This window comes from Pavona decussata, unplaced genomic scaffold, assembly GCF_977016875.1.
Source record: "Pavona decussata unplaced genomic scaffold, jaPavDecu1.1 SCAFFOLD_46, whole genome shotgun sequence".
NCBI classification, from domain to species: Eukaryota; Metazoa; Cnidaria; class Anthozoa; order Scleractinia; family Agariciidae; genus Pavona; species Pavona decussata.
In genome coordinates, this window is record NW_028145468.1 from 2,500,835 (window position 1) to 2,515,196 (window position 14,362).

General features: G+C 39.0%; 2 protein-coding genes across 2 annotated transcripts; both read left to right on the top strand.

Annotated features, from left to right (window-relative positions):
- The first annotated feature begins 2,311 nt into the window (after positions 1 to 2,311).
- On the top strand, positions 2,312 to 7,838 carry LOC146482475 (uncharacterized). The gene is made up of 5 exons (XM_085107322.1): positions 2,312 to 2,455; positions 3,734 to 3,764; positions 4,776 to 4,919; positions 6,733 to 6,981; positions 7,544 to 7,838. The coding sequence occupies exons 1-5, from the start codon at positions 2,453 to 2,455 to the stop codon at positions 7,567 to 7,569; spliced, it is 453 nt and encodes a 150-aa protein (XP_084963448.1). The 5' UTR covers positions 2,312 to 2,452; the 3' UTR covers positions 7,570 to 7,838.
- Positions 7,839 to 8,633: 795 nt separating this feature from the next.
- Positions 8,634 to 12,858, top strand: LOC146482476 (uncharacterized). The gene is made up of 5 exons (XM_085107131.1): positions 8,634 to 8,792; positions 10,223 to 10,250; positions 11,100 to 11,243; positions 11,913 to 12,152; positions 12,721 to 12,858. The coding sequence occupies exons 1-5, from the start codon at positions 8,745 to 8,747 to the stop codon at positions 12,747 to 12,749; spliced, it is 489 nt and encodes a 162-aa protein (XP_084963257.1). The 5' UTR covers positions 8,634 to 8,744; the 3' UTR covers positions 12,750 to 12,858.
- Positions 12,859 to 14,362: the final 1,504 nt, after the last annotated feature.

Below are 14,362 nucleotides of genomic sequence, written 5' to 3' on the forward strand. Positions count from 1 at the left end.
TCCTGTAATCTAGGCACAGTGTTATAGTTTGAAAATCAATCGACCACATTGCAAGCATTGATGTCTCTATATTGGTGCCTGTTTTTATTTTAAAAAAAATTGTTTGAATTTCGGACATGATACCAAGACCAGAAAGGGCATGCATGTGATCATGAAAGACTACAAACTGCAATTTTATAGGAATTATGTCTCTGGTGTGTACCCAGCAACAAATAGCATCTATGGTGACATTTGCATTTACAACTATGCAATTGTTGTATCCAGACTTCTGAAATAATCCAACCACATTAACAATTTGAGTAAACCTAATCAGAAGTTTTCCCCTTTTTTTTTTCAACCATTTGATCCTTTCATCAGCCTCTCCAGGGCATGGCAATGGGAAGGGGGCGAGGGGGCTGGGGTAGATTTCTTGTAAGGGGCATTCTCCTGGGGTTGAATTTGTAAAGTCACCAAACATTCTAAATAACAAAAGAGCACTGTCCAGAGTGAAGTTCCTAATTTTCACTAACACGTTTTCTTCTAATTGAAGTTTTGTGTATGTGAGGAACTCCATAATTCAAAAAAAGGATCACAACATGTTAAGTTAAAGGAAGGATTGTGTTGTTATTGTTGTAAGAAGTGTCTCAGTGTCATCCTGTGGATTCTAAATCCATTGATTTTCTTTTTTAATTATTATTATTCCAAAGGTTAGATCCCCACATTTGCAGCAATTGACAGGACTCAGCAGAACTGTATTATGGGGGCAAAAGTTAACCAAAAATTAATAAATATTAACTCACCATGATTTCCAAAGTTACCAGTACCCTTGTAACAGGAAAACTTTACAGTATTTTTCGTTTCAAAACTTGAAAATTATTAGCTTTGCGACCTGATCCATAGAAGAAACGTAGCAGGTTCTTTTGGGAATTTGTTCGCAAGGAGCAAAGTCATCATAATTTTCTTCCATTATCAAGACGCGAGCTACGCAAAGGTAAATTACAACTCAAATCTCCCGCCAGATTTTCCCGGGTTCCCGCTAATATAGGCAGTTCAGCGGAAGAAGGGAGTTATTGCTACTCTTCCCAAATATCGGTCAAAGAACACAAAAAAAGCGCACGCGTTGTGTTTGACATTATCGCGCTTTATTTGACCTGCAACGAAAAATCACTTGTTGTTTATGATTCATTTCTGCAAATGCCACTACACGTCACCCTCACCCTATTATGTAGTGCAAAAACAGTACAAAGAAGTATTAAACAGTACTTTCGTGAAAGATGTAAACAGTTTCATCAGGTGTTGAAAATTCATATAACAGCATATGTTCATGTATTCATCGAAAGAACTGCTTTTGAGTCAAATAATTAATGAGGAATACTTTTCCAAACGAAGACTGGATCCAGTTGGGCTCGGATCCTCCTCACCCTATGTTATGTAGTGTCCTCTGCAACAGTACAAAGAAGTAACATCGAGTGAAGCGGTGGGCAAAGATAAAATGGTAAAGGCATGTAAACATTCATCCACTCTTCGAAAAAATCTGCTTTGTCAGTCCTTCAGTGTGTAAACTGAGGAATAGTTGTCCCAACAGAGCTGGCCGCCGGCAAATTTATCACACAATGCAAAGGATAATAAAGCACTTCAGCGCCATATTTGTTTATTTCGTGAAAGCAGTCGGACGATGACGTCACAAGGACGATCGGAAAATTCCGATCAGTCGGGACCGCCTCACCCTATGTTATCTAATGCCGACCCACTTGAAAACTATTCTTTGCCCGGCCCGTATATGGTAATTACTGTCCTCCGGTATCATGCATGAGTGATCAGCCAAAAGTCACGACAACAAAATTTGACAAAACGTGTTTTTCAAACTACTTCTCTTGGAAATTTTTGAGGGAAGAAGAATAGCCTAAAGGAGATAGTTTTTGAGAGTATTTATCAGAATCTATAGGGAAGAGAAAACCTTAACCCTTGTACGAGTTTTTACGAACAGATTTGTTAATTTCTGAATAACGCAACGTGACAAACAGAGGTGTGCATCTGTAACTATCTGTGTCCCGGTCAGGCTGTTTTCTAACGGGAAAAGATGCATTTTTAACTGACAGTATTTAGACGATTTCATGAAACAAGAACATTGCGATTTAAATTTGAACATTTCACTTCGTTTGTTCACCTACAATGGGTTTTGTGCTTCACAAGCCGTGAAGTACAATTAGTAAATTTTATGACACCCCCTACCCCTAAGGCGAACAAAGCGCAAAACACGGTTGAGTGAACTTGGCAATTATCAATTTATCGCGTAATGTTTGAAATACAATGCGATTGAATTAGGGCAGGGAATTTGTGTTATTTCATTGTTTGAGGTCTCATTCCTTGGCTTGGACTATTTTGCATCACGGTCTGTAATCTGCAGTCTTTGCGTTCGGCGTGAATTTTCTCGTAAATCGGTGCTAAAGCGATTTAAACCTCAAACGTCAAAATGGTAAGTGAATTTCTCTTTGTTCGTGTGGCTAAACGCTTATCGGTGGCGTCCTTCCCAACGAAAGTTTTATACTGATTTCTCTGGATTTCTAAGCTGTATGTTGACAAAGCGGCTCGGTGAAACCTTCAAAGCTAACAGGTTTATGCAAAATATTTAGAATTTCAAAATAATCCTTGTATTTAGAAAGGTAGATGAATACTTTAGAGGCAGAGAGTGAGCCGAATTCAAAACAGACGAATCTTCATCGTCTGTAACAATCCACCGCCCTGCGATTATTTTTCGCTTTGCTTATTATTCTGGCGTATTGAAACCGTTATTTTCGCTCTCTTTTATTAACAGTCTTTTCCTTAGAAGATTCTCTTTTGTAAGCACAAATCAAAGATCGCGAAAATGCTGAACCTTCGTTGCACAAGTAAACAGCATAGGACTCCTTGCATGGGTAACAGCCGATGAAGGAATGTAAACAATGCGTCAGCCCGGTGTATCTGCAACTTCAAAGTGACAGATTTTTCTTTGTCTGTAATGAGGTACCTGCGTTCACGGCTCCGTAGACGACGAACTTCGAATTATATGATCTCGTGTGATCTTTTCCGGCTGGAGAAAGCTGAATACACGCGAAATGTAAGCATATCTTTCGCACGATACGCCCAGATGAAAACAGACATCCTGTTCAACTGACTTTTATGTTGAGTGTGCGGTGTAATTTTTCAGTTAGTATCCGAATTCGTTCTCTGTAGATCAATCTCTGTAGATTCATGATTGTGAATTTTACATCAAATAAACCACTGGTCTCCGCATTCGAGTCGACCACTTTTTACGATGGTTGAAGAGAAAATTTCGTTTGTTTAATATATCGTGACTTGTAGTGCCTCTTTTGAAATCCATTTGTAACTTATTATTGTAAACAAGACTTGTGTTATTTTTGGTCTTGTTTTACACAGAACGTCGGTAGATGTGGCAAAAATACTGATGCATAAATACTCAACACAAATCCAAACACAACGTAGTTATGTTTTACCCGGTGTTTATGTCAAAAAAAATTATGACATGCGAAGAAAGCGGTGATATTTTCTGTTCACGTGTTCCCGTTTCCTTAATCATTTACCAGGAAAAATATAACATTAGCCATTAGCAAAATTACTAAGCCGAAAAAAAAGCTAATTGAAATTGATTTATGAAAATACGGCATTTAGTTTTTACCAGTGAGTCACGCAGATAAAAATTACCTGCTGTATATTGCGTGACTTAACAAAGTTTCGTTTGTTTCATGTCCTTTAGTCGGCCTCACTGAGTCCAGAGCAGTTAAAAGGTAAGGTTTCTTAACAAGACTTTCTCTTCTTTTACGTACCGTATTATTGTGCTTAACCCTTTTAAGTGCCAGTATAAAGATGCATTTTCTCTTTACTGTACTCATATATTTGTTATGGAACCAGTTGGGAGAATTTGTTTCAACATCGAGAAATTTATCTTTGGTATTCACTTTCTTCATTCTCATGTCCTGTAAATGTGGTTAAGGAGAAATTAGATGCTTGTCACTTGGTACTTAAAGGATTAAAAACCATCTGCATTTCTGGTGCTATTTGTCATAAATTCCCATACAGACATGTATATTGCACAATACTTTTATCATGATCAGCCCAACATAGACAGTCATCATTTTATTTTGACAAAAGGGAAACAGCCTGAAACACTGTTTAAAATTGTTTATCTTTGTTATCTTAATCAGCATTATTTTTGCTTTCACCTCTATAATTATTTTTAATTGGCATAAATTACTGCTTTAATCACCACAATAGGCTGATCTTTGTGGATCATTATATGTGTCAGTTTTTATTTTCTGTATTACAATAAGTTATGTAACTAAGCTTGGCAAACTGAAAGATATGATCAGAGATAATAAGAGAGGGTCACATAATCAAAGAGAGCAGATACTGAGAGGGAGTTTTTTTTTTTTTCAATAATACCAATTGTATGTTTCTTTTCATTTTCCTTTTTTTTTTCTTTTTCTTTTTCTTTTTTTTTTTTTTTTGGGTGGGGGGGGGGGGGGAGTTTGTGGCAAGTTGAGTTGCCTCCCAAACTGAAGCAAACATCTGTAAATAACTTTTTATTTTAAGCTAGTTTTCATGCTTTTCATTCAAATTTCACACGTTAACTCAATTTTACATGCTCTTTCCAGTGATTGGTGTCATACGTTTATTGGTCAGATGTAAATAAAGGTAATATCACCCAGTGAAAGATTTAGATTTCTGCGAGCGCAGAGAGGACGAAACTCCTCAGGAATTGAGAATTGATGGCCCCCTTGTCTTATTTTCTATGACAGAATTCAAAGATGCATTCAAAATCTTTGATGTCGACAACAGCGAGACCATTACGACTGATGAGTTGTTGCTTGTCATGAAGAACCTGGGAATGATGGCCACCAAGGAGGAGGTCAAAGAAATGCTGTCAGAGGTTGATGAAGATGGTATGTTATTACAAATCACTGAAATAGTGTTTCAGCAAGATTTTTAATAGAACCAGTTCATTTGGTTGGGTGGTGAGGGAGATTAAGTGAAGACCTACAATGCAAGCACTCATATTCCCCACCCTGGAAAGTCTGAATTTCTGACTGATGCAGAGAAAGCAGTGCATGAACAATATGGATGTACTTAGTTAACCAGGTTCTGGTGATGACTTTGCATAAGAAGGGATCCTGGCACAAAAGGGGGATCTGACAGGTACATTATGGAATATTTCAAGTACTGCAAGGCCTAAACGTTCAAGCCAAAAGTGGCACCCTTCCATAGATTTGCTTGTTTGTGAAAACGGAGATTAGGTAGCAGAAATTCAAACAGCTGATGAAAGTGGGACAAAATGCCAAAACTTTCTTATTTTTTAACCAAAAATGGGGCCTCAGTCTGGGATATCAGAATTAAATTAAATAGATCGAGGGATGTTTAGTCTCCCTACCAGTGGTCAAAATGGAGCAGAGTTGGGGGGGGGGGGGGAGGGGGGGGAGGAGGAGGGAATGATGTGGATAGGATCCGCATGGGTTCAGATAAATGGTAATGGTAATGGTAATGGTAATGCATTTATATACCGCATTTTCTATTCATATATATATTCAAATGCGGTTTACATCAGCTTATGTCCATTAGTGACCTCATCCTACCCACCCAACCCATGAAATCATGAAACAGCACAAAGACCAGACCAGCACATCGGGAACTCCATGCCCTACTCTTTGCGATTAGTGTCTGGGTTCTTTAATGTCCCACAGGGTTATGAACATTGAAGTGTTGTGAGACGGGGCCTACGGTTTGTCGTCCTTATCTGAGAAGACTAGAAAGTCTAACCATTTGCAGATGTCATTACAAAGGCAGCACTTTCTTCTCAGTTATTTAAAGACCCTGAGTGTTGGTCCGGCCGGGGTTTAAACCCACAACCTCCCGCACGGTAGTCTGATGCTCAATCAACTGAGCTAACCGGTCGGTGGTGAAAGCCCACAAAATGGCACCCTAGATGTAGCTGGATGCTATTACTGCATTCTTGGTAGGATTCTAGTGCATTGCTGAATTACCCCTCCCCCCCCCCCCCCCCATCGCTTTTATGACTGTTCCAACCCATTTGTACACCTGGATAGAGAGAGATGAGGCAGAGATCAGACTGAAGCAACCAATCTTCAGATCGATAGGATGGGATGGGAATGGATGGGATGGAATGCTATAGGATGGGATAAAATGGCTTTACACAATTACATGGTAAATTCTTCAGTACAAAGTAATATGTAATCAAAATTATGTTTTGCTAAAATTTTGGTCATCGTGCTTTGATTTCCTTTCTGAAACTCGTCTTTGGGTCTTTGGAGGAATAATCATGGTTATAGCCCTCCCTCCCAGTAGCTACCCCATTTGTCAATGGCACCATGCACCCCTACGCTTGTGCCATCTTTGAACAAAATTAACAATTATTTTGACTTCTTGCAGTCTTTCCCTTTCCCTCCCCCCTCCTTTGCAGGTGACTAACATTGCAAACATACAACCCCCCCCCCCAACCCAAACCAATAAATAAGTCTTAATGTATGAGGAGCAAGTTGTATTGGAAAATAAAATAAATGAGTAAATACCCCCTGGACAGCCAAGTCAAGTGACGTAAAAGATTTCGTAAATTCGAAATTTTCTCATCTGCTGGTAATGCCTTCAAATGCACATGTCAGAATGAATTTTTAACTTTTTTGTTTTTGTTTTGTTTTGTTTTGTTTTGTTTTTGTTTTTTTGTTTTTTTTTGCGTGCTACCAGGAAGCGGTGAAATTGACTTTGAGGAGTTTGCGGAACTTATGGTCAAACAGATGAAACAGGGAAGCGAACAAGAAGTGAGAGAAGCGTTCAAGGCGTACGACACCGATAACAAGGGATATTTTGCAAAAGAGGAGCTGCTTAAACTTCTCATGACCGTATCACATCAAAGCAAAGATATCAAGATCTCCAAAGACGAAATCGAGGAATTAGTCAAGTTTATGGAACGCAACGGCCGAATCAACTTTGACAGTAAGTAATCAGTTTGACTTCACTCATTCATTCACGGAAGCAAACCATCATTTAGACTGCTTGCAGGCCCCCCCCCCCCCCCCCCTCTCCTTTTCTCTTAAGATCCGTCGAAGGCTAAATGAATCCGTGGTGCGCGAGCTAAAACCGAAGGTATGAACGAGAAGGGACTGTCCTACTCCTCGTCGCCCTAATTTTTCACTGCCTGTTACCACACACAAACTTCGAGAGAGAAACAGACTGCAATTACACTAGCCATCATTATGCGGTTCGAACTTTTTGGTCTGTGGATAAAAACCTAAAGTTTCAGTTTGGTGCTGTTTGGCCTGATGTTGGTTGTTGTCCTGTAAAGCAAGCCGGTGCCCTTACTTGTGAAGTTTATTGCAGGGGCGGATCCAGGGAGAGGGTAGAGGTAGCTCCACCCCACCCTACTGAAGGGGGTTAAAATTACAAGGTTTGCCCAATTTTAAGAATATTTCTGGTGCAGCACACACAAAAGCTCTCTTCAAAAAAAAGCTTGGATCCGCCTTCGTTATTAACGACATTTTTCTGTTAACTTTTACAGAGTTTGTTAAAGAGCTGATGAAGTAACTCGTGAAAGGATTGTTGGAGAAGAAGCGGAGACGAAATACTACACGGAGCGGCAATTCTCGTATTTGCTGTGAACAATTTTAGTTTTATTTTGCCTAACAGCTTAGCTTTCGAAAGCATCCGGTTCTTTTCTGCCCTGGTGGGTGAAAATAATCTGATGCTTTTGAAGGTTAGTAATATACGTAACCGGCTGCGACTTACAAGTTTATTAAGTATTTTGTAGATTGCTGTTTCATGTATGGAATAAAACGTTTCTCGTTTTCTTATAATTTTGTGTTTGTTTTTGTTTTCTTTTTTTGTTGTCTTTTTCTTGTTTTTCGGAGAAGGTCAGGATCGCGTTTGCGGCAAACGCCCAGGCAAACGTCAGTTTCACGTTTACTTTTCCTCAAAAGAATTAGTTAATAGATCAGAATAGCGGAAAATAATTATGGTGTTTGATGATGATACGAAACTACTCAACTTCACTTAACCACGGAAGAACAGCGAGCAGTAAGTGCAACCTTGTTCCCAAGGTCTCTTCTTCCCGCCATCAGGGTGAACGAGGTTGCGGTAAACGTGATAACGTGATAAGGACACGTGGTCATTTGCCGTTGTCGTAAACGTAATCCTGTATCTCTATATTTGCTGGCTATTTAAACTTTTAGTTGAGACTTGTGTGCAACGGCGCTGCGAAACAAGTTTCACGAAGTGGTGTTACACGGTGAAACTCTAGTTTTTTCACCACTGCGACCGTTGCGAGCCGTTCAGTGCAGAAGTAGAAAGCGGTTTTACTTTTCGTGAAACTTGTCTCTCAACGGAAGTTCGAAAAAGTTTCACGAAACCGACCATGTTACACGGCGCAACGCCTGCTGAAACTTGTTTCGCAGCGTCGTTGCACACACGTTTCAGCTAAAAGTTTCAACGTGTGATGGCGGAGCAAGACTGACAACAGAATATAAAGCAGCTTGCTTTTGGACAAAAAATTGGTTTTGTATTGACTGTGAAATCAAGGCTACTTCACCAATTGTCTTGAACATAAAACAAACAACAGGTGACGTCACTGAGGGGCCATATCAGCCAGGAAAGATTAGAATAATATTGAATACCAACGAAGGCGTCAATAGCTTCAAGTTGTTTAGTTTAGACTCGTTTGAGCTAAAGTAACGAAAGATCAACAAATCCGCGCGAGAGCAAACATGAGCAGCCATCGGAAAGCAAGCGAAGGAAGGAAGATGAGTGGAGCGGTAAGTGAGCAACAATTGCCTTTTTACTACGGCTAATTTGACTTAGAAAAGCGGCAAGTTTTAGTAGTGGGAAAGATTTGCAATCAGGAGAAATGAGCTTTGTGTTTGATGAGGTAAACTGCTGCAGTGATAAAGAAAGTTCAAAGAAATATTTGGGGCTTCGTCGAGATCGGAACTGAGTGACCTTTGAATACGACTCGGTGCAGTGCAATACTTTTATAGCGCTCGCACCATTAGAACTCGGCATTCTTTAATCATGTAATGCGGTGGCGTTCAATACTTGAGCCTTTGCGACGATTCAAAGGAAAGTTATGACTGAAACTGAACAGTGCTTTGGATTTCATGTGGTGTCAATTATTTTTCAACATTTTCTAAATTGAACTGACCTTTTTCGTCTATGGTGACCGTGCTCGGATTTGTGTTCTTATATCCAACGGCATTTCAAAACCATTTGCACGTATTGATCTGTAGCGGTGAAAAAGAATGATTATGCAGATTAATTTGCGAATGGAAGATGCGAATTTAAAACTTTCTCGGCGTCAGTTCAATTGGGTTTATGCGTCAATATTACTAACCTTTTATGTCTTAATATAATAAGATATTGTAATAAGTATAATACCCCTGCTAATGATCTGAGGAATGGTCCTTATGAAACGCATTAGAAACGGATATACAAAAAATATTAACTGAAGCGCACAAGTGCCACAGGTAACCCACGCGGCTGGAGCTGAACTTTTTTTTAAAGATCACGAAAGTTAGTACAGTCAAACCGCGTTATTACGGACATCGTTGGGACCAGAAAAAGTGTCCGTATTACGGAGTGTCCTTGTTAAGGGGTTAATTTTAAGGAAAATGTATGGAGTGGGACTAAGAAAAAACTGTCCGTAAAAACGAGTGTCTGTATTAAGTGGGTGTCCGTAAAGCGGGGTTTCACTGTACAACTAGGTGACTAGGGATGTACGAAATTATTCAAAATACTTGCACAGCTATTTTTCAGTCCAAGCAAAGACACATGTAGGAAAAGAGTGGCAAGATTTTCTTAGGCATAGGGTAAAATAACAGATATGACAAACAGGTTCAGGTCGAGGTGGGGTGTGAGGACAAAAGCTTAGCTTGAATATAAGTCACGTTCAAAACACTTTTGCGAAAACAGACAAAGAACTTAAATCAGTGTACTACATCACACTAGACGAACGCAGCTGTTGCGTGAGTGGGTCATTACACGGCACGTTGGCGTTACTTGTGAGCTAGTCTCGTGTGGGATATTTTTAACAGTTAGCATTAGATGAGCCTGTACATACCGGTGCCTGTCATTGCTCCTAGTCGCTATAGGGTCGTTCCCGAGGAGAGAGGTCTCTCCTCGCGAACTCCCTAACCTAGAATGAAATCACAGTTTTGCTGACACATTTTCTCTTGTTTTTATTTCGCAGGGTGATCTAACCCCAGATATGATTTCAGGTAAACACTTCAGTGTTGCTGCATGTTATATTACATGGTAAATTTAAGATGGCACTGCACGTGATTTCATGGTATAGTTTTCATGGTGTTTCATGTGTAGATGGTTTGTTTTATGCTGCAACCTTTTAGCAACGTAAATCTTTGACTGTTTGGGAAAAAATTAACATAGGGGAGAATTTTACGTTCGCTAAAACTTAAATTAGACAGGATTCCTAAATCCTTCATAAAAAGACATACATATAGGCAAGGAATGCGTGCGAAGGCGATGGTGTGTTCTCAGGCATTGCATGATTTTATTACAAAATGGGGTGGAAGTGTGTCAATGCAGAATACTGTTTGACTTGTGTTTATCTCTTCAGAAGAAACAAACACGTGAGCATTCATTTATGAGACAAGACTTTGTTCTGGGGTGTTGTTCTGTTTCTTTCTGTTGTTGTTGTTGTTGTTGTTGTTGTTTGGTTTTGTTTTTATCAGTTCTGTTTAAACATTTGCGTTATGCAATATCAGGTGTGGAAGAAGTGAATAGTTTTTCACTAAGAAATATCATTGCATCATTGCATCTACAAATATTATGCTACTGCTTCCTTGTACAAAACCATTTCCTTCGGGGGTCATTACCCGAAAAGAAAACATTTCCTACTTCATAATTTAATGCACCGAATGAATGAACGAACGAACGAACGAACGAACGAACGAATGAATGAAGGAATCAATCAATCAATCAACGAATGAATCAATCAATCAATGTAATGGATCAATGAATGAATGGCCCCACTAAGGCATTTAGAAGCGTAACGTAGCGTAGTTGGAGCTCTAAGGGTTAAAATGTTTGTTATTACATTGTTATAGAACTACGGGAAGCTTTTTCGTTGTTTGATCGCGACGGCGATGGTACAATCACCAAGGAAGAACTGGGAACGGTCATGGACAACTTGGGCATAAACTCAAACCAGGAAGAGCTTGATGAAATGATCAAAGAAGTTGATGAAGACGGTATGGATATGTGAATTTAATATATCAAACAAGAGGAAGAATGTTTCATCCGATTTACAAACACCGATAAGTCGGGGGTTGAAAAAAACCAGGTGCAGACCAGTTTTTTTAACCACCTTCGCAGTAATCACACTCTTTGGAGTGTTTGATATTGCTTCTGAAACCATTTAACAATTCTTGGAGAAATTCAAACCCTGATTGCAGCAACGTTTCCTGAAGGAATTGCAGCACCACATGCAAAACGGTTAAACCTCTGTTGAATTTTAACTAAAGCAACAACAAGGGATCTGAAATGCACCATACGTCGGTTATGCCCAGCGTAGCCCTTCAATATTGGCTCAAATAATCTGGATCTGTAAAGCAATCCATGTCAAGTAAATGTTATCACGGAATACCTCTACCTTCGAGGTAGAACAACTCAAATTGGGTGAAACCGTTAGATTTAATCCATTATCGAAACGGAAAAAACTAACAGATTTCGATGACAAAACCAGTGACTTGTCCTCGATCTCCAATTCATTTCTAGCCTGCGAACGCAGACGTATTTCCGGCTGCTGCTCATGCTTCTCTCCGCCAAAAATACGTCTGTGTTCGCAGGCTAATTCATTTCTAACCTGATACTAAAAGCATAAACTAAAAATAGATTTGTACTCATTTCTTTCTTTACAGGTAGTGGGGCTGTAGATTTTGACGAATTTTGCCTGCTAATGCGAAAAAAGATTGCACAAGAAACTGTTCAAGAGGTCCTGGAGTTGTTCAACATCTGGGATGTATCCGGGGAAGGGTTCATGGAGTCCAATGAACTGCGATGTCTCTTAAACAGGATCCCAGAAAGATTGACGAGAAAGGAGATCGATTTACTGGTAAATCAAGCGGACACAAAGAAAAATGGAAAAATAAATTTTGAAGGTGCGTTCTCCGCTCCCCGGCTTCATAAAAAGTTAGCACCATCTTCCAAAGCCATGTATATACGTTTTCATATAGATTGTCACAGTTTAAGGCTTTATCCATAGACTTAAAAGTTAGAACCACCCATACAACAGACCTTTTTGTGCTGCTGTTTACTACACGCAAAGCTTTCGTTTCAGACTCAAAAGTTAGGACCACCTTGTACAGCATGTAAACAGCACCACAGCCGAGAACGTTCTGCCCATTAGCTTTCATTTGAATGACCTTGAATGGTTACACTTAAGGGTTTCATCGCTAGAAACCGATACTTTGAACAGCGTAATTAACATTACCACAGAAAAGTACTGCTCAGTAGCTTTTATTTGAATGTTCGCCTGATTCTAAATTTCAACCACACTTTCTGAAACACGATCTGACGACTCAAGGTGTAAAACTGAGGTGGCATAACCTTTTCCAGTCGGTTTGAGGATATCTGGTGGTTTTCAGGCATAATTTTCGACCAGAGGTTTTTCTTTATTCAATAACTTAAAACATCAAGGATTAACACATTTACAATATTTTTTTCCAGAATTCGTGAAAATGCTCTCAAGCTCATGAACAACGAGACTACCTAAACTGGAACGTAAACGACAAGACATCAAGAATAAAGCTCACTAACCAGTGTCACCAGTGTTTTGGATTAATTAAACATACTTTTTATCTTCAAGCTTGTCATAGTATTTTATCGCATTAAAGACCTCCCTCAATCAGTGTCAAGAACAGTTCAGTAAAAACCAGTAATTAACTGCGTTTGCAAGGGCCACCGCGACAAAATAAAAGTACCGGACCCTGTAGTGAAGGATCTAATCAGTAAAAAAAATTGTAAAACAAATAATTTAAAAAAAGAGCAAGACTGATGTCATGGTCAGGGAAGTATATTTTCCAATATTTCGAAATGCACGGCCTTTCTTCTTTAGAGTATGTTTGAGACTGACCCTGTGGCAAGAGACGTTACAATTTCAAACTTATGCCTATGTTTTTCAGGTATCTATTGTAACGGCTTTAAATTGTAACGTCTCAAACATACCCTGAAGAAGAAAGGCCGTGCCTTTCGAAATATTGGAAAATATACTTCCCTGACCGTGAAATCAGCCTTGCTCTTTTTTTAGATTATTTGTTGTACAGAACATTAGAACATTATCCGTGAGAAATATAATTCCTGGACGAAACTGGAGGAAAGGGTTGGAGTGGAACGAAAGAAAATGGAAAACGAATGGAACTCTTTATTTATTTATCGATCTATTTATTTATTTATTTATTTATTTATTTATTTATTTATTTATTTATTTATCGATCTATATATTTGTTTATTTATTAATTTATCATCGGTATTTATGCAGGCAGGTCCAATTTAGCTGATACTGGTTTAAATGGCGATCCAGAATGTGCCACCCCTTCTGCGAGCTGCGATCCCAGGTCCCTAGACGTCTTTCCAGAAAATCCTGCAAAAGTTGTTGAAGTAAAATTAAAGGGGAAGTGTCGTGGTATTTTTGACCTGTCTTCTTAAAAATGGTGAAATAAGACCTTAACTTAGCTACAAAATAATTATAAAACAACGAGAGGAAATAAATCAACTCAATTCTTGAAAGGAACATCTCTTGATCTGTTCTAGCGCATTTTGGAAACAAAAATGCGAGAATCAAATGGAGTCTGTGCACGACGGCCATGTTGAAGGACCAAAACAATACAATGATTTTCCTTTGGGAAATATATTCTATTTTTATGCAAACATCTATTGTTTTAGTCCTCCATCATGGCCGCCGTGCACACACTCTATAGAAGAAGAAAAGAAAGCCTGGAAAAATTAAGCCTGAATTTTTCTCAGGCTTTCTTTTTGCAACTGCTTAAGGTGCGTACTAACTGCGAGGATCTTTCCTCTATTTGATCTTTCATCCGCAGTTCCAAATATATGCTTCATATATTTGCATTAAAAAATGCGAGAACTTGAAAAAGATAAGCCTAACATTTTTCAAGTTTCGATTCCTTCCTACCTGCTCTGTCTCTGACTGGAGCCACTAATCGACAGTTTTGTTTCACTGGGGTGATAATTTATAACAAAACTAGACAACTATTTTCTTGTTTCTGTTGACAGACAAACGTTTTTGGGTTTTCAAATGACATCAAATTCTCGCGTGATACTTCTCCTTTAAGCGTGACAGGATTACCTTGGA